This window comes from Danio rerio, chromosome 25 (genome assembly GCF_052040795.2).
Source record: "Danio rerio strain M-AB ecotype USA chromosome 25, GRCz13ab, whole genome shotgun sequence".
In the NCBI taxonomy this organism is placed as follows: domain Eukaryota; kingdom Metazoa; phylum Chordata; class Actinopteri; order Cypriniformes; family Danionidae; genus Danio; species Danio rerio.
In genome coordinates this window covers 29,379,133-29,398,129 of record NC_141045.1, presented here as the reverse complement: position 1 = coordinate 29,398,129, position 18,997 = coordinate 29,379,133, and the positions used below count along the sequence as shown (strand labels likewise).

General features: G+C 35.8%; 1 protein-coding gene across 2 annotated transcripts in view; it reads right to left on the bottom strand.

Annotated features, from left to right (window-relative positions):
- The window catches only part of grm8b (glutamate receptor, metabotropic 8b), a 332,946-nt gene that overhangs the window by 137,858 nt on the left and 176,091 nt on the right, over positions 1 to 18,997 (bottom strand). For both annotated transcript variants that reach the window (XM_087311092.1, NM_001287539.1), the window contains 3 exon segments: positions 12,695 to 12,830; positions 9,605 to 9,759; positions 9,377 to 9,514 (listed from right to left, as the gene is read on the bottom strand). In XM_087311092.1, coding sequence (XP_087167218.1) covers positions 9,377 to 9,514; positions 9,605 to 9,759; positions 12,695 to 12,830 — 429 coding nt within the window.

The window sequence follows — 18,997 nt, the reverse complement described above, 5'->3', positions numbered from 1 at the left end:
CAACCTACCTCAAGAAAAACGTGCCGAAATCATAACAAATTCATGGAATCTGACCGGGGCTTTAGACATTCTAAAAAAGTTTTGCACCATCAAGCTTTCTGAACAAAAATGAAAAACCCAATAATACTTTTTCAACGGTTAAAAATTATTTCATCAAACTTGAATATAGAGGACAAAAAGTCAATGAGTGAAGAAGACTCAACCAAACACTTTTTAAAATTTCTAAATCCTACTAAATCCTTGAAATATATTGATTTGATATGTATGTTGATTTATTTAGCAACATATGTTTAAATAACATTCACTAATGATTTATCAATACACATTATTATATGATAGTTTATTAAAATAAGTAAATGTATAAATGTAATGATTTTTTTACATACAACAAAAATCCAAAAAATAAAATGGTTTTAGTGAGTACTATTATTTCAGAAAGCAGGGCCAATTTCATGATGTATATTTTTTTCTAGATAAAAACAAATTACCTAGATTATTAAGAAGTCTTAGTCAGAAATATCCACACCCCTGTTTATTACATTCACACCTCAATTGAAAAGCAAATGTAAAGGAATATAAAATCAAACCGCATTACTTTCCCTGCCAGGTCTGATGCAACATGTAAGACACGTTAGATATATCCCACAACCAGAGGCTTAGAGACATACTGCAACATGTGAAAGCAAACCCTGTGACATCAGCACTTTTGCAGGCTGTGCAAGGGGGTTAATCTTATATTCATGGACCTCTCCTTGCTCTTCACACACACAAAGGTGAATGCTGACCACACGGGTTGCCGAGTCAGCTGTTTGTCATAGCATATGATTACTTAACATACCGACTCTGATGAAAGCTGCCTTACCGACTCCAACAAACCTCAGTCTCTGGCTGATCATAAAATCAATTCAGACCGACGCTGCCTGCCTCAATCCCACAGATAAGTCTTTTAAACACTGGCTGCTTTCAAACTCAATTCCTTACTAGTCAAAATACAACTCCTTCAGCAGACAAGCTGAGTAAAGAGATTTCCCTTTTTGCTGACCTCCAGCAAGCCCATCGTCTTACATCTTTACATGTACTGTAGGATTTAGGCCAAAGTGCTTGTCTTAAAAAAAACAGTCAGAATAAACGAAATACTGCTAGGAAGGATGCTGTAGGCAGCATAATGTAGGGCTCAAGATATCAAATTCTGGATGTTTAATGCTAATTAGAGTGTCCCTGAAACAGGATTTAACAGAAGCTACTGTAACTGTGCTGTAAAATACTTTTTTTTTTCAAATATGCCTGGGCATGCAAAAGTCACTGTTATGATCCTAGGTTAGTGTCAGTGGGCTATAGAGGTATGTTTTTGTGTGTTGCAGTGTGATTACAAGGGTATTTTATTGATTCATTCATTTTCTTTTTGGCTTGATCTTTTTATTAATCTGGGGTCGCCACAATGGAATGAACTTCCAACTTATCCAGCATATGTTTTATGCAGCGGATGCCCTTTATATTCAAACACATGGTCCAAAACCTGACAGGTGGACAAATCTAAGCTTCTTTTTATAAAACAAATATAAATTTGCATATTATAAATAATGCTAATTCTAATAACAATAATATTATACAAAAGCAAGTTACATAAATAAACTGAAAAGCCCCCCAAGATGAAGGCATAGAGGCAGTGGTTTTCATATTTATGTAGAAAGTAATAAGGTTACACTTTATTTTTATGGCCCATTTGTTGAATTTAAGTTGCATTGCAACTAATTCTGATTAGATTACAAGTAGACTGTTAAATTGGGGTTAGTGTAAGTTGACATGTACTTGCAGTTTCTTATAGTCAGATAAAAGTCTGTTAAAGGAGCAGTATCGACAGATATTGAGCAGAGTCTACTAATACTCAAATGGACCATCAAAATAAAGTGTTACTAGTAATGTTTGTAATATTTTATTCGTTTAATTATTTTTATTTGTAAAGATATTTGTGTATTGCTGTTCATCCAGTGTGTTTATCCGGTAAAGTCCGCTCGCTCTGCTGGACTTTAGACCTGCTTTCAGATGGTCTATTGCACAGTCTATTTTAGTTCCAACAATGCGCCAACAATGCACCTTAACACACCTTTTTTTCTAGACCGGAACACACATGAGAGCAAAAAGTAACGCACATGGGTTTGCTTTTATAACAACATGGCGCAAAACGAGACAATTAGGTTTATGCCTTGAAAATAGCAACATGTCGTGGCAAACACGTCTTGCACCAGTGTATGATAGGGTTCTTTGTTTGCTAAGTTTTATTTTATTTTTGAAATCTGAGATAAATGATTTGCTGGTGCTTTCAGTATGGCAATTAATGTCAAGTAAAATTGTATTTAAATTCACATTGGTAACATTCATTCATTCATTTTCTTTTCGGCTTAGCCCTTTTATTAATCCAGGGTTGCCACAGTGGAATCGACCACCAACTTATCCAGCACATGTTTTATGCAGCGGATGAAAAACTCCTTTTAACAAGATTTCTTTTATCACATTTTCACATGTAGTTAGGACACTTTTATCGGATTTTATTGTGTTGCTATATACTGTTGTATACGGTAGCTCCTATAGGGTGTTGTGGCTTTTCAAGAATATTGTTGTGATGATCAGGCATTAGAAAAACACCTAACTACATGTTTACATGTGTGTTTGTGTGTGTATCTGTGTTAGATTAGTAGAAAGATAAATTGACTAAGGTGTTTTTGGTTTTTAAAATTCGGTGACTTGAATTGGCTCTTTTATCATTCTAAATAATACATAACCAGAGGTTGTGCATCTATACAGTAGACATATCAATGTCTGTGCATTGGAATGCACTATGTACGGTGAAAGAAACAGACATTAATATATATATATGCCAATGCCATATACGCCTCCTCCAGACACACTGATGCATTTTTTGACGATTTTGCTGCAGAATGCTGCAGAGTTCCACTTGTTAAAACTATTTTTCTCACATGAAATTCTCATCTATTCATGCATCATCTCAAAATTACCTGTTCTTTTTGACTAGTGACCTTTTGATATTATCTTAGGCTACGTCTACACTAATCAGGATAAATTTTAAAACAGTATATTTCATCTAAAGTGTCCACAATATTATTTTTCAAGTCTTTCCGTCATTAGTGTTGGGGTAAGTTACTTTTGAAAGTAATGCATTACAATATTGAGTTACTCCCCCAAAAAGTAACTAATTGTGTTACTTTTATAGAAATTAATGTTTTGTATTACTTTTGAGTTACTTTGTGTTATTTTTTCTTACTTGGCTGATGTTTGATCTTTTTCAGAACTTAAAGGTGTTTTTTACCTTTTTTAATGGAGCACTGCATTTAACAACCACCTACATAACCTATACCTTTATTTTCCTTTAAAAAAATGTAGGATAATACTATATTTCGAGAACTTTCTGAGCCCAGATAATATTATAATTTATATTAAAGCAAAACCAGATTTTTAACTTTCAAAATATTTAATAACAAAATGAACGGTAAGACGATAAAAACATTCCCATAAATTGCATCACGTGGCCTTAACAAATTGTAAATTGTTTCCCAAAGGAGAAAAAAAAATCATACTTTATAACAAAACAGTTGTCACTTCTACAGTAGACAGTGGCTGCATCTCCTCAACAATAAGAGCAATACCCTTTTTTATTTAAGTACTTTATTACTTACTTTTTAACATGCCAGATATCCCCATCTGACTCAAAATAAACCAATATCCATTATTATGAGTTATTCAGTTACTAGAACAGTACACTGACTCATCTGCTGTAAAAACAAGAGACCCGATGATGATGATGATGAGTGCAAGCGAACTGTCTGTTCCCTCACAGCACACTTTTTCATTGAGTGTATGATTCAACCCGATTAAGGTCATTTTTATTCCGCAATATATATATTTTTTAAAAGCCAATTAAGCAAGGTAAAAATTTACTTGCATTTCATTTGTCTAAAAGATATTGCATATTATATTACTTATTTTTTAAAAGCAATGCATTACTTTACTTCGTTACTTTAGGAAAGTAATATGATTATGTATCATGCATTACTTATAACGTGTTACACTTAACACTGTCCATCATCTACACTAAAATGGCTAAGAAGGATTTGGTTCAGTACTGCGCTTGCACACAGATGTAAAACACTTTTACCTGCATCACATAAACCTGCCACTTATTTACTTTCCCTTTTTTTGAAACATCACAGAAAAATGTTGCAACTATCATCTGCTTCTACCACACAACAACAGCCCTCAGTAATAGTTCTGTGTCCTTTGAAGAGAGGCAATATGGAGCTGTAAAAACGGACAACATTCAAAACATCTGCTTTACAATTTACAACAGGTCACATGACTCAAATGTGTTTAAACTGCAACACAAAAACAGCATTTTTAAATGTATTCACTTTGGACAGCATTTTAAAAAGAAACGTTTTGTTGCTAAAAACACTGTCTCAGTGTGGATGGAAGGCCAAATCTGATAGAAAAATGTGCATTTTTTTAACAAATATGTATTAGTGTGAACATGGTCTTAGCTAATGGCTCGTCTTGTTGTGTTTTATTAGTTCAAAATCATTTGCTGAAGTCCACTGCAGACATAGCAGCAGTACCGTCTACTTGGGCCTTTTACCACAATAATATGGAAGTCGGCTCACATACTGTACAGGTCCATCAAAACAAACGCTGCTAATGAGACATCTATGGTACAGATGCATATTTCAAAAACAACAAGCAATTACATAGACCTTCATTAGAGATTACTTAAGTGCTCTGTATACTGAAGATACAGCTTGGATAGTTGGATAGAAATGGATAGAATTGGAGTTTGACATGGTTGTTGCACACAACTAATTGCTAAGATGTTCTGGATGGTTGCTAGGGAGTCACTATAGTGTTCTCTTTGTTAAAGAGGAGTTACAAACCAATATGCTGAACTGAACAAAATTCATTCATTCATTCATTTTCAATCGCTTTTCTGGGGCCAGTTTGCAGGGGCAGCAGTCTTAGAAAAGAATCCGGGGGATCCTGAGGCGTTCCTAGGTCAACTGAGAGACATAGTGCCTCTAGAGGGTTCTGGGTCTTCCCTATGGCCTCCTCCCGGTGGGACATCCCTGGAACACCTCCCTAGGTAAGCATCCAGGAGGCATCCGAAACAGATGCCCAAACCAGCAGACTTTTCTCAATGTGGAGGAGCAGCGGCTCAACTCAGAGCTCCTCCTTGGTGACAGAGCTCCTCACCCTATCTATAGGGGTGCGCCCTGCCACCCTGCGAAGGAAACTTATTTCAGCCGCTGTATCTTGTCCTTTCGGTCATGGTGATAGGTGAGAGTAGGAACGTAGATTGATTGGTAAATCGAGAGCTTTGCTTTTCAGCTCAGCTCCTTCTTTACCACAACGGACAGGTACATCTACCGCATTACTGCTGCCACTGCACCAATGTCACCTGTCAATGTCACATTTCTCTTTTCCCTCATTGGGGTGAACAAAACCCCAAGATACTTGAACTCCTCCAAGGACTTTCCTCCAATCTGGAGTAGACAAACCACATTTTTCCGTTACAGCACCATGGCCTCGGACTTGGAGGTGCTGATCCTACTCCCGGCCATGTCACATTTGACAGCAAACTGCCCCAGTGCATACTGAAGGTCTATGTTCGATGAAGCCAAAAGAACAACATCATCTGCGAATAACAGAAATGAGATTCTGTGGTCCCTAAACCGGACCCTCTCCACCCCAAGGCTGTGCTTTGAAATTCTGTCGATTAAAAATTATGAACAGAATTGGTGACAAAGGGCAGCCCTGTTGGAGTCCAACATGCACAGGAAAACTAGTTTGACCTATTTCCGGCAATGCGAACCAAATTCCTACTCTCTTCACAGAGCGCCTCTGACCCCATACTCCCAGAGCACCCTCACCAGAATGCCGCAAGGGGCGCAGTTGAATGTCTTCTCCAAGTCCACAAAACACATGAGGACTAGTTGGGCATACTCCCATGAACCCCCGAGCACCCTGGTGAGGGTATAGCATGGTCCAGTGTACCACGACCTGGACGATAACCACATTGTTCCTCCTGAATCCTAAGTTCAACCATCCTAAGTTAAGTATAATTAAATATTGTATCATTACTTAATGATACAATGATAAACTATCATTAAATATTTTGCTCCACCTACAACTTTACACGTTAAATGCAATGCTAATGAAACTTCTCATGTTGTTTTGAAGTATTTGAATACTTGGGAAATCATTTAATGGTGTATTTGTGTATCTTCAGGTGTCTTCTGTGCTTCTATTTGAATCGTCATTTTCTCAGCCTCAGCCCTGCATAGCTTCTGACAGCTGGAATCTCAGTGTCTTTTTTTATTTTTTATTTGACACAACAACCATCTTTTTGTCACAACTTAATAGCTCTCCCTCTTCATACTTTTTTAAGTAATAGACGATCGTAATCAGCATTTCTGCAAGCATGCTGTTGAAAGAGGCATCCATCTGCAGTGAAGTGTGCTCTGAGCATCTCCTTACAGATCATTCAGAAAGTGAGAGCGAGAGAGCAAGAGGGAGAGAGATGTGCTGCATCCACAGCTATGTAATTATTCTCATTATGTCAAATCACTGTGCCAGAACAATAACTGTGCTTTCATAAAAGCGCCACAAATGTTCATCTGCTCTATGTAGCTATGCACAAGAGGTACATACAGGAGAGATGGAAGATTAGGTGACAAGGGGAGACAAGAGCAGCCCTATCACTGTGGTGAACCTGTGGTCAACAATTACTCAATTTAAGATCAACTGAAGAATTTGCTTATGCCATAGGGTACATATACTAACTGTTAAGTCACAAAGAAAAGATTTTTATTTTGCAAGACAACATACATGTGTGTGGGATGACATCAGTAAGACATTGTTTATTTAAACCCCCATTCAGATAGCACAATTTCTTTATTAGCAAGTAGAGCAATCCTGCTCGAATGTAAAGATCCCCTCCCACACATCTTTATTCAATGGACTAAAAAAATCATGTCTTGTCTCGAGCTTAAAAAGATGAAGTTCTCTTTAAAAAGGTCCGAGAAAACAATTCTATAAGATTGATTGTCTTGACCATATAAGTAATCCCCTACTAATGTTTTATTTCTATTTATTAATTAATTCATTTTCTTTTCGGCTTAGTCCCTTTATTAATCAAGGGTCGCCACAGCGGAAAGAACTGCCAACTTATCCAGCATATGTTTTACGCAGCTGATGCTCTTCCAGCCGCATTACAACGCTGGGAAACATTCATACACTCTTGCATTCACAGACATCCACTATGGCCAATTTAGCTTATTCAATTCCCTTGTACCGCAAATCTTTGGAACTTTGGGAAACCGGAGCACCTGATGGAAATCATGCAAACAAGGGGAGAACATGCAAACTCCACACACAGATGCCAACTGACCCAGCTGGGACTCGAACCAGCAACTTTTAAACAAAGATTGTGCTACTCACTGTGCCACCATGACGCCCTTATCCTTATGTTAAGTGTGACGTCACACGCTGTTTTTGACGTCACGCGTCAAATTTTAGATAAATTTTACTTTAATGTGTAATAGGACAAAAAAAGGTGTCCATACATTAATATTTTCTCAAATCAAATGAGTAGCGGCTTGGACCCGGAAACAGTATTCTATACCTCACAGATACGTCACGACATAACAAGCGGATTATTATAGTTCCGTATATTACACATAGTTCCTTCACATGTGACACTGACCCATATAGGAACACATTATAACCTATACCTGCATGTCTTTGGACTGTGGGGAAAACAGGAGCACCCAGAAAAAAATCCACACGACCACAGTGAGAACATGCAAACACCACACAGAAATGCCAACTTACCCAGCCGGGACTGGAACCAGTGAACTTCTTGCTGTGAGCAACAGTGCTAACACTGAGCCGCCCAAGATTATTTCATAAACAACAATTCCCACTTCTCGCACAGGGCTTTAGGCCTGATCAATTTTTGTCTAAGGAGAAAATCTTAAGCCTGGCTCACATTGTGCAATTTTTATAATCCTATACGACGGTAGCTTGTCAGGCTGCACAAATCGGATCCCCACGTCACACTGTGAGATCTCAGTTGTCATAATTTTAGACCGAATGACAATGAAGATGAGCCAAACATGGGTTGTTTCTCAATATGCATTCTTAAGCAATATTATCTCCTCATGTTGTGTAATGTAATCATCAGCTGGCAAACTTCGGTTTAAAAACTCAAGTCCGCAAAAACGGAGGACGCATAAAAGACCTTGATGTGTTCTTGATAGTGAGAATGCATCAAATTTAGACTTGAGCACAGCACTTGCTTTAGAAGTCCCACACATTATTCCAGCTAAAAAAGTTCTGAAAGATGACTTATGTACTTCAGGAGATTACCTGAAGGAGATGGTGAAAATCTTAATAAGGGCATGAACACATTAAGGGTGTTTAATTGCTAAAATTCATTTTAAAATCTGTTTTATTTGCATTGTGCATAGTACTTTTGTAAGACTTCTGTGCATGTTACTGAATTATATATATATATATATATATATATATATATATATATATATATATATATATATATATATATATATATATATATATATATATATATTGGTATATATATTGAAAAGGGGGAAGGGAAACATTAAATCTTACAAATTCTGTGATATAAAATTTTCCAGTAAAATGTGTAAAGGTCATGTAACCATCTGGATGTAACCATCTAAGCTTTTCATTACATCATAGTTTTTTTAGTTGGTTCTTCCAAGGTAAGCACACAATTCCATTCTTTGCATTTTAGTAATTGAGATGCAGCCACAGCCATGGAAGAAAACTCACCTGGAGTGTCACATCATCCATTCATGACACATTAAGAGACCTACATTCTAAAATGATAGCTCACATCTAACAGAAAAATATGTAGTGCTAATTTTGCTTACAGTGTGACTCATTAATCAAAAGCAAAAAAAAAAAAAAACATTTCAAAACATTTTTTACATTTCCCTGTGCTAGTTTGAAGTTGTTGCATAGATTGCATCATTAGATTCAACGCTTCTATTGGTTCTTGGTTTTATGCTCATCACAGCTAAATTCACACTGTAGGAAAATATTTGAAATCTTCTCACACTGCCAGAATTTTATCACAAGGAAGATTTGATCACAACAGCTATTAAGTGGCTGTTGGTTTAGATATGAAACCACTGATCAAATAACATTGATATTAGCCCAGGATTACAGAAATATATTTAGGATTTCCCTAATTTATCATAAACAACAAAAAAATGAGTAGAGCTTTCTACTCAACCCAAAAAACAGTAATGTAAGATTCTCATACCAGTGCATTTCCTGGGGCTTCCTGGTCGCTTGCCGTGCATGCCCAACTTGCATCCAAAGTTCTCTTCCCAGAACTCTGCAAACCAGACGTTGCGTCGGTTGTTTGACAAGGAACGGCTTTTGAAATATCTGTCAAAGGCTAAAAATATGTAAAATGTATGAAAAACAGTAGAATTGCAAGATTTCAAGAAAGGCATTCAATCAGAATTTGTCCACCTGAGGTGTTTACCTTCTATGGATGCCCTTTTTGGAAGGATGGTGATTGCACCTTCTGCCACGCTTTCCTGCTGGACGACAGGAGATATCTTCGAGCCCCAGCTGTCTGATCCTACCCACAGGAAGTGACCTGTTTGGTTGTTACGCTTTGCAGCATCCAAGACACGTCTAAAAGATAAGCAAACATATTATATTTAAACCATGATAATGAGGATTTAACTCAGGAACCTGCAAAGTTATTTCAGATTTGCATTTTAACATTTTTGTTTTTTGTTTTTTAATACTATTTTTAGATTTGCTATAAATTTCAGTTTAGTTTCAGTTTGTTTCACTACTATTTCTTTGTTTCATTTTCATGTTTACGTTGTGGACGCATTTATTTTATATATGTATAGATTCAGGTTTGGTTTTATTATTTGTAGTTTAGGAGATTCATTCATTCATTCATTTTCTTTTCAGCTCATTCCCCTTATTAATCTGGGCTCACCACAGTGGAATGAACTGCCAACTTATCCAGCATATGTTTTAGCAGCGGATGCCCTTCCAGCTGCAACACATCACTGGGAAACATCCATACACACTAATTTACATTCACTAAGGACAATTTTAGCTTACCCAATTCACCTATACCACATGTCTTTGGACTTATGGAAGAAACTGGAGCCACCGCGTCGCCCCAGTTTAGGAAATTATTTTTGCTTATTATTTTTTTTGTTTTTTCTATTTTTTCAGTTACTGTTCTTAGTTTCATTTAGTTTTAGTTTTTATTTTGTCATTTTTTCAATTCTAAAAAAAATTATATAATTATACATTTTTTAAATAAAACATTTTTATAATTATGAATTGTTTTTTTTTTTTTTATTATCCAACTCATTGGACTCTATTTCAATGAGGCACAAAGTCTAAAGCACATGGCACAAAAGCATTATGGCTTATTCGAATCTACTTTTGCCATTTTAAGGATGGAAAAATACGCTCTGCGCTGTGGCATCTCTTACTGAGTTATGAGTGTGTTTTTTTAGCATAATGTGCATTAAACCAATCATAGTCTCATCTCATCCTATTCTCTTTAAGAGTCAGCTGCATTTCGCCATGGTAAGTTGAAAAACTGAATGCTTCATTCCGAATGCTAACGAGAAAACAGTTAAGCAGACAACCTGCACAAGGATAAAGAATGAACCTCCTCCATTCGGCCTCTTTACTTTACTTTTACTTTTTACTTTACTCCTTTACTTTTGTAAATTAGAAACGATGTAAACTCACTCCGCTAAAGGCATCCATGAGCCTACATATTTATTTTGTTAAAGCACAAAGACTTCTTTCAAAGCTACTTGTAAATCCAGTTCTAATTTTCAGGAAACAAATAAATGAACAATAATAACAAAGTGTGGTCAAAATTTATATCTAAAAACACCTTTAAATCTTATGCCCCATATACTGATGCATTCGTCTCCAAAACCTGACAGATGAACAAATCTAAATTTGTTTTTATTTAAACAAATATAGTATGTAAATAATAAATAATACTGCTAATAATAATGACTATTATAAATTATAATAATGATAATTATAAAAAGGCAATTTGTCATAAATAACCTGAAAAAGTGCCCCCAACATAAAGAAGGCATGGAGATAGTGTTTTTATATCTTTGTAGTAAATAAAGATTTTTGCATCATTTTTTATCATATGTAAAAAAAAAAATTGTGTATTGCTGTACATACTGTGTGTATTAAGCAATGCATATGTGTTTGAAGCGCATAGGCGCATAACTAACATGCTCTACGCTGGACTTTAGACTAGCTTTCACTTCGTCCATGGCGCATTCTATTTCAGTTTTTGAAAATAGCATCTTGCCAACAGTGCGCCTTAACACACCTTCTTTAAAGACCAGCCACAAAGTGGCACAAATGGATTTGCTATTTAAACAGCGTAGTGCAAAACATGAAAATTAGGGTTGCACTAGTCTGACAATAGCAACAAATTGCATCAAACATGTCTTGCGCTTAATTGTGCTGGGTGTATGATAGGGCCAATTAGGTCAACAATTGCCTATTAGGACATTTAGAACTGACATGTAATGGGCAAGTTTAGGACATCAAGTAATAGGCTCAGAAAGCAAGTGGCTCGTTATTTGGTCCTGTACTACAGGTTCAAATAATTTCATGGTAAAAATTATTGAAAAGTTATTTAAAATGGGTTCTCCAGGCCTTAGGTGGCACATTATAGAAAATTGCTGACTTGACCTGCTCTTGAGGTTCTCTATATAAAATACTTACAGCTCAGCTGCATCATCTTAAATTTAACTCTTCGAAAGTCCCAGTTAAATACTATCTGTGGTTTGTCCAAAACTGGCAGCTTTATAACAACAACTTGACTTAAAATCCTATTAAGTAATATTGAATTTCTTATGGCTTCTAATGCTTTTCCAATAAATGTATTTACTGCAAGCCACCTAAATGCAAATCAACTTTTTAAAGTTTCCACACTCCTGAAAGTTTTCATACATTCTAAATAATCTCTCCCGTTTAGGGATAGTAAGAATTTGCATGCTTACCAAGGCTGTATTTATATGTTTAAAGATAGTTAAAAAAATAATAATATTGAGAAATATTACTAGAATTTATGCAAATAACTGTTCTATATATATGTATATATTTCTTTATGTAATTGCAAAACACAAGCCATTGCTATAATCTTTACTGTCATGTTTTAAAAATAATTATACTTCTAAATTGGTGCTGAAAAAACCTTGAACCTTTTAATACTTTATTCACTTTTATTTAAAATATTTTTTTGTGATCTGTAGTGTGATGAAAAGAACAACAATAGCCATACAAACTTCAAATCAAAAGGGTCCATACCAAGCACTAGAGCAAATCACATCTGCCTGCAAGATGGGCTATTTGCACTAAATGCAAACAGACAAAATGCAAAATTTGAATAGAAACCACAAAAACAACACACCACGTGCACACAAAATAAATCAGTCAATTAATATTTTAAAATCTTTTTTCAGAGTATTATAAGGATGAATCAACATTATCATCCATAAAATATACATCAATGAACTGGAGGAATCAAAAACTTAATTGATAAAGACACCTGATGTCATCTTCATTTGCAAACATGACGATTGCACGAGCACTGGGTGTCTCTAGCAGCCGCAGGATGATTTTGTCAAACTCTCCTGGTCGGGGCTCTCTAGGGATCTTCAGAGACTGAGCAATACACACACCACCTGAGAAAAAGAAAATGAGCAAGTCACAGGAGTGATAAAGAATGGTAGAGAAGAAGAGTTTGTAGAATGAATGATAGAGAATGGGGAAAGGAAATGGAAAGGTTTGGGATTTAATGGGAGGAAAACAAATTAAACAGATATGAGATGAAAGGAAAGGGAAAGAAAAGGGGAAAGGAAAAGCGGATATGATGATGTGGAATGAGAGGAAGGAAAGAGATGCAAGTAAATGAATGGAAAAGATTGGATTAAAGAGAAGAGAAATGACAAGGAAAGGGAAAAATGAAGAAAATTGTATTGTAGTGAAAAAGAAAGAAGAGAGGTGACGAAATGAAAGACAACAGAAAGAAAATAAATCAGATAAGAGGATATGAAAAACAAACAGATGAAAGAAAGGATGATGGAAATAGAAAACAATGTTAAAAAGGAAAGAGAATGAGGCATTGGATAAGAAAAAAGAAAGCAGAAGATGAAAGAAAAGGTGACAATGGAGACAAAAGAAAGATGAATTGGGAAAAGGAGGAGGGCAGAAAAGAAGATAATAGGATAGTGTGATTGAAATTGAGTATGAAAAGCAGATGAGAGCAGGAAAGGGAGAAAAAGAGAAAAAGACAGGACGTGAGAAGGTCAGAAAGCTCGGAAGTGAAAGCAGCAACGGAAACTTATTCCATTATAAAATGGACAGGGACACACATAGATTAGATATAGAGCAACCAGAAAACAACCAACAGATTCAGTGTTTCTCTCAGCGGAGTGAGGAAAGCATGTTTAGATTCAAATGATATCTGATAGTGTCACCTTGGCCAAGGTGCCTGCGGGAACACAAGGTGATGTCAAACATGTCCCAGCTTATTTACTCAAGCTAATGCAATTCACACAGCACTCGATTCTATGCTTAGAAACCTATAGTCGTGCTGTTGTTTCGGCTGAAACATACCCAATTGCAATATGATTTCTGAGTTGAAAGACAAGTCATCTTGCCAAGATCTGATCAGTCCCTCAATACATTTCAGACACTCTAACAGCCACACTAATGGAGGATTCGTGCTTGTTGTCTTTCGTTCTGAAGCAAACTATTTGCTCTCCAGGTCATTTTATTTTCTCACTAGCAGCATGATGTTGTCAGGAAATTTATAGCAAGGAGCATTGATATGCAAACAGGCCATTGCATGGCATAAAATGTGGCTATAATAACCCTCCATCTTGTCTCTAAGCCCTCCATTACAGCATTAGCACTTCACAGCTCGAGTTAAACACTCTAGTACCCCTCCAAATGCATAGTCTCTGCACTACAGTCCATTTAATGAACAGCTGTGGTGGCCCCATCCCGAAAACAGCTCAGGAAGCCATCATACTGCTGAATTTACCCGAAGGCACCCAGTGATTATGCCCAGTGATTATGGGTGTCCTTTCAAGAACAAGCAGCATCATAATGCTTTCCTTAATAGTGGCTGCTTTCCTTTGTTTTCAATTCAGTCATCATCGTTTAATTGAGACGCTGTGAGGTGACAATATCTGCTCTATTTTCATGATCTAAGTGCATGGTCTAAAGGGCACAGTGAGGGTGTGCTTAGGGCATGTACAAAAAAAAATTGTTGTTATTTAAATGATGAGAAAAATGGTTGGCCGTAGTGTATGTGTGTGAATGAGTGGATGTTTTTCCAGTTCTGGATTGCAGCTGGAAGTTGGCAGTTCATTCCACTGTGGCGACCCCTGGTGAATAAAGGGACTAAGCTGAAGGAAAATTAATGAAAGTTTTTAATGAATTTTATATTTAAAGATGCTTGTGTGCTCATGCATTTCCCTGTTTGTTTAATAAGCAACAAGCATGTGCAATGTTGACTCACCGATAGGTACCAATCAAACACGCTCTTTAAAGGGTTGGTCCAGAGTGTGTTTTTATGGCTTGGTTGTGTTCATAAAATGCCAAGCAATGTGTGCTCTTTCTTCATTTGTAAAAAAAATCACGTAATTTATTCATATATTTTACATGAAAACGACTGTTATATTTCCTAGTTCCTCTAAAAGGCTCGCCCTCAAGAGGCTCTGATTTGTCAGCTAACATAATGTGCTAAGATTCGCGGATCAGCTTCACGTCACCAGGAAGCATCCCACCTCTACTAGCGTGCGCTTTGCCATTGTTTAAATACTGTCAGTCAGCGTAGCCATATCAGTTTGAGCCTGAATCAGACAGACAATGAAGAGGACATTGCTGAACCTCATGCCTGCTCTCTTTATTAATTCATTCTCTTTTCAGCTTAGTCCCTTTATTAATCTGGGGTCGCCACAGCAGAATTAACCTCCAACTTATCCAGCATATGTTTTACGCAGAGGATGCCCTTCCAGCTGCAACCCATCCTCTGAAAACATCCATACACACTCATTCACACTCATACACAACGGACAATTTAGCCTACCCAATTCGCCTGTACCGCATGTCATTGGACTGTGGGGGAAACAGGAGCACGCAGAAGAAACCCACGCAAACGTAGAGAGAACATACAAACTCCACACAGAAACGCCAACTAACCCAGCTGAGGCTCAAACCAGCGACCTTCTTGCTGTGAGGCAAGAGCACTACCTACTACGCCACCATGTCGCCCACATTCACATACCTTGAGATGTAATTTTAACTTTCTCTGCTATAACATTACGGCGCTCCTGGCAATGCCCCTTTGCTGCGCAGGGTGTATGAACGTAACCTGAAGGGTTTATGACATCATTACCTGGATGTATTTTTTTGTAGTCCCCAAACTTCATTCGCTGTAGGCTTTGCTAAGCTAAGTCTATAAAAGCGTTTGCATTGAACTTTGAGCGTCTTACATTCAGAGATGTTGTTTATGTTCAAACAGCTACATTACACTAAACTGAAGTTTAAAATATGATATCATAGTGGACCACCCCTTTAAATAAAAGCAGTAACAACAACAAAAACTGCCCCATTGATTTGTAGATTTAGATTGGCACACTTTAAAAAATTACTCAAGGGGGTGTTAAATACCACCCAAGAAAATCAGTTAAAGTTTAATTAAGTTTATGAGTTAGCATCTAAAATGCAACATAATGGGTACATTCTACCTACACTATCTATTTTTTAACAGTAAACAAATGCAACACTTAAAAAATGAGTAAAGTATACTCTTAAATATTTGCTTTGGTACCGTAAATTGCGCATGCGTCAACATCCAGGAGGGAATCGCGAGGTCGCCATTTTCCATGTCATTGCCAACGTGGTGGGATGGCAATTGAATTACAGGTAAGTTTTATTTAACTTGTTGATATATTGAATGCAAATGTTAAGTTGTGCAACGTTAAAATCAACCAGAAGATTATAATCTGCGCGCTTCTCCTTGTTGTCGACACCACAGTGACAGATTCACATTTTAGAATTTGTGGTCAGTCAAATTAGCATTTAAATTTTAATTGCCCAGTACTTGCACCTGCTAATGTGAATAAACATCTATATTACTTAATTATAGTAGTTTTCATCATTGTCAATGTCTGAAATTTATAAACAGCGAAGCTACTCCACTCCAGTGTTTGAACTTGAGGTAATGGTCATTATCAAATGATTCATTCATGTTGAATGAATCTTTAATGGCACTCGAGAAGAACATGATATACGCTTCGCTTGTGTGAATGCTTCAGCTGTTTGAACTTATTTTTGATTCGCGAAGAACGACGTGAAGCAAAAGTGTGCTAAATGTAAAATCGACATCCTGTGGCCAGATCCAGAGGAAACACTACTGATCTATACCAGCATCTTCAAAATCGAAAATCGCATTGCAATCACAATATTTATCAGAAAAACCGCAATTAGGTTTTTTTCTCAAAATCGTGTAGCCCTAGTTTCAAGGTATTCAAATGATTACACATAGTTTAATTTTCCTTATTGAACATTGTGCTTAAAGAATTACTCCACATTCATAAAAAAATGTCACGATAATTTACTCACCCCCATGTAATGTGGGAATAATTACATTTGGAATGTAATTATATGCGAACACATCTGCGCTAAGGCAATGGCTAACAGAAAGTGCTCTAATGTTTGGGTTACATTTCACAAAGGTTCATGAGGACGGATATGGAGGACCAGAAATTACCTAAGTATAAATAAATAAATGAATAAATGCAGAAATAAATAAATGTAAAAATACATAAATTAATAAATAAATGCATGTAGAAATACATAAATAAATAAATGTATAAATAGATAAATGTATTTATAAATAAATTAATTCAATGCTGAAATAAATAAATGTAGAAATACATAAATTAATAATTTTGTGTTAAAGTGTCATTTTTTATTTAGCTATTTTGGTACCATTTGTGTTATGCTACGTTTATTTCTACATTTATTTGTATTTCTATATTTATTTATTTTTACATTTATTTCTGCATTTCTACATTTATTTATTTCTGTGTCCATATGTTAATGAGGTAGGCGGTCCTAACCTCTCTCAACGCAGGATTAGTTAAACGTGATCACTATTTTTACGGCTATAGTACTGTGGATAATACAATCATTGCTAATGATTTAACAGCGAATGCTCCAAGCGACGGCCTTTTGCTTTGTTTAAAACATGCTCTCGATGATTTAGTTCAGTTCAGTGCTGAAAAATGCTTTTTTTTTCTTTTTAACAGGAGAATGAACTTGAAGGCCACACAAATCACATAATGAAATTGGTAGTGATTAAAAACCCCACAGCTGAGGTGGACCCAGTGGATGTGTGTGTCATCATAGAGGGCAGCAGAGTTCTGAACGGTTGTGGGAACATAACCACAGCATGCACATTATTGATGGGACTTATCTATGCACTCAACCTTCAATATCCCAAAAACCTCAAGTACACTTTTGAAGTGTTCCAGAAACTGTTTTTGGAACTTGATGGAATGAAGCTGCTAAAAAAGATCCAAAGCCTCAGTGTAAGCTAATGGAATGAGATGGCTTCATCCAGTAAAGACACTGTTCTATATGTAAATAGTATTGTGTTCCAATTACAATTTTGTAAAATGTTTTATGAAGTTGTGTTGGGGGAAATTTAATGCACTTGTACCTAATTAGTGTTTTTTTAAATGTTTTTTTTAAATTTTTAAGAAGTTGCATGCAAGTTATATGAAGTTGTATTTTCCTAAAAATTGAATCTAAGAGCATTTTTTGTTTTGGTTTAAAAAAAAAAGTTGGTGAAATGTTGGCATGGCATTCTGTTGAGGTAAAGGAGATTTTTTTCATTTAGTTTTTTTTTTCGTATTTTTTTTATTCTCATTTTAGTGACTCCTTTTATTTGTGTTGCAAGTGTTGCACACGTATGAAGTTTTCATTTTGGAATGTGTTCAGATGGGTGGAAAACATGATATGGAATGTTTAATGCTTTATGTAATTTATTTCTTTTGAAATTCATGCTAAGGTGTTTTGTACGTACTTTTTGGTAAAAACGTACCTTTTTTGTACTTGCATTATTACATTTTTAAAATGTTTTTAAAAAATGTTTTGTCAATAAAAAAGCAATTCATGCAATCTCCTGCTTCTGACAATTTTTAAGTAAATTCAACCTTTAATGAAAAAATTATTTTTGATTATTCTTATTGGGTAATAATTAATAATAGTAAATTAGTAGATGGACTGTTGCTTACTAACATAGAGTTAATGTTACTCAATTATTATAAGTAATAATTTATGTAATCTAATGTAAAATATTAGACCGTACCTAATTTTTTGCAGTTTGTCAGAGCTGTTAAATTGAGGTATTCTTTATATAAATATATAGTTTATAATCTAACCAAACAAAGTAAGTGCAAATTCTTACCTCAGTTTTATTGAGTAGATTCTATAGGTTGTTTTTTACAGTGCATTGGTTACACTTTATTTTGGTCTGTTTGTTGAATTTACGTTACATTGCATCTACATGCCAGCTAATTCTCATTAGATTATAAGTAGATTGTTAGGTTGGGGTTGGGATAAGTTGACATGTACTTGCAAAGTTTCTTATAGTCAGTTAAATGTCTGTTGAAGGAGCAGTATGGATATTAAGCAGGCAGTCTACTAATACTCAAATGGAATATCACAATTAAGTGTTACCTAGGCTTTTATTTAGTTAATGGTGTGGTCTATTTCAATTGCTTCAAATAGCAATGTACCAACAATGTGCCTTAACACACCTCCTTTCAGA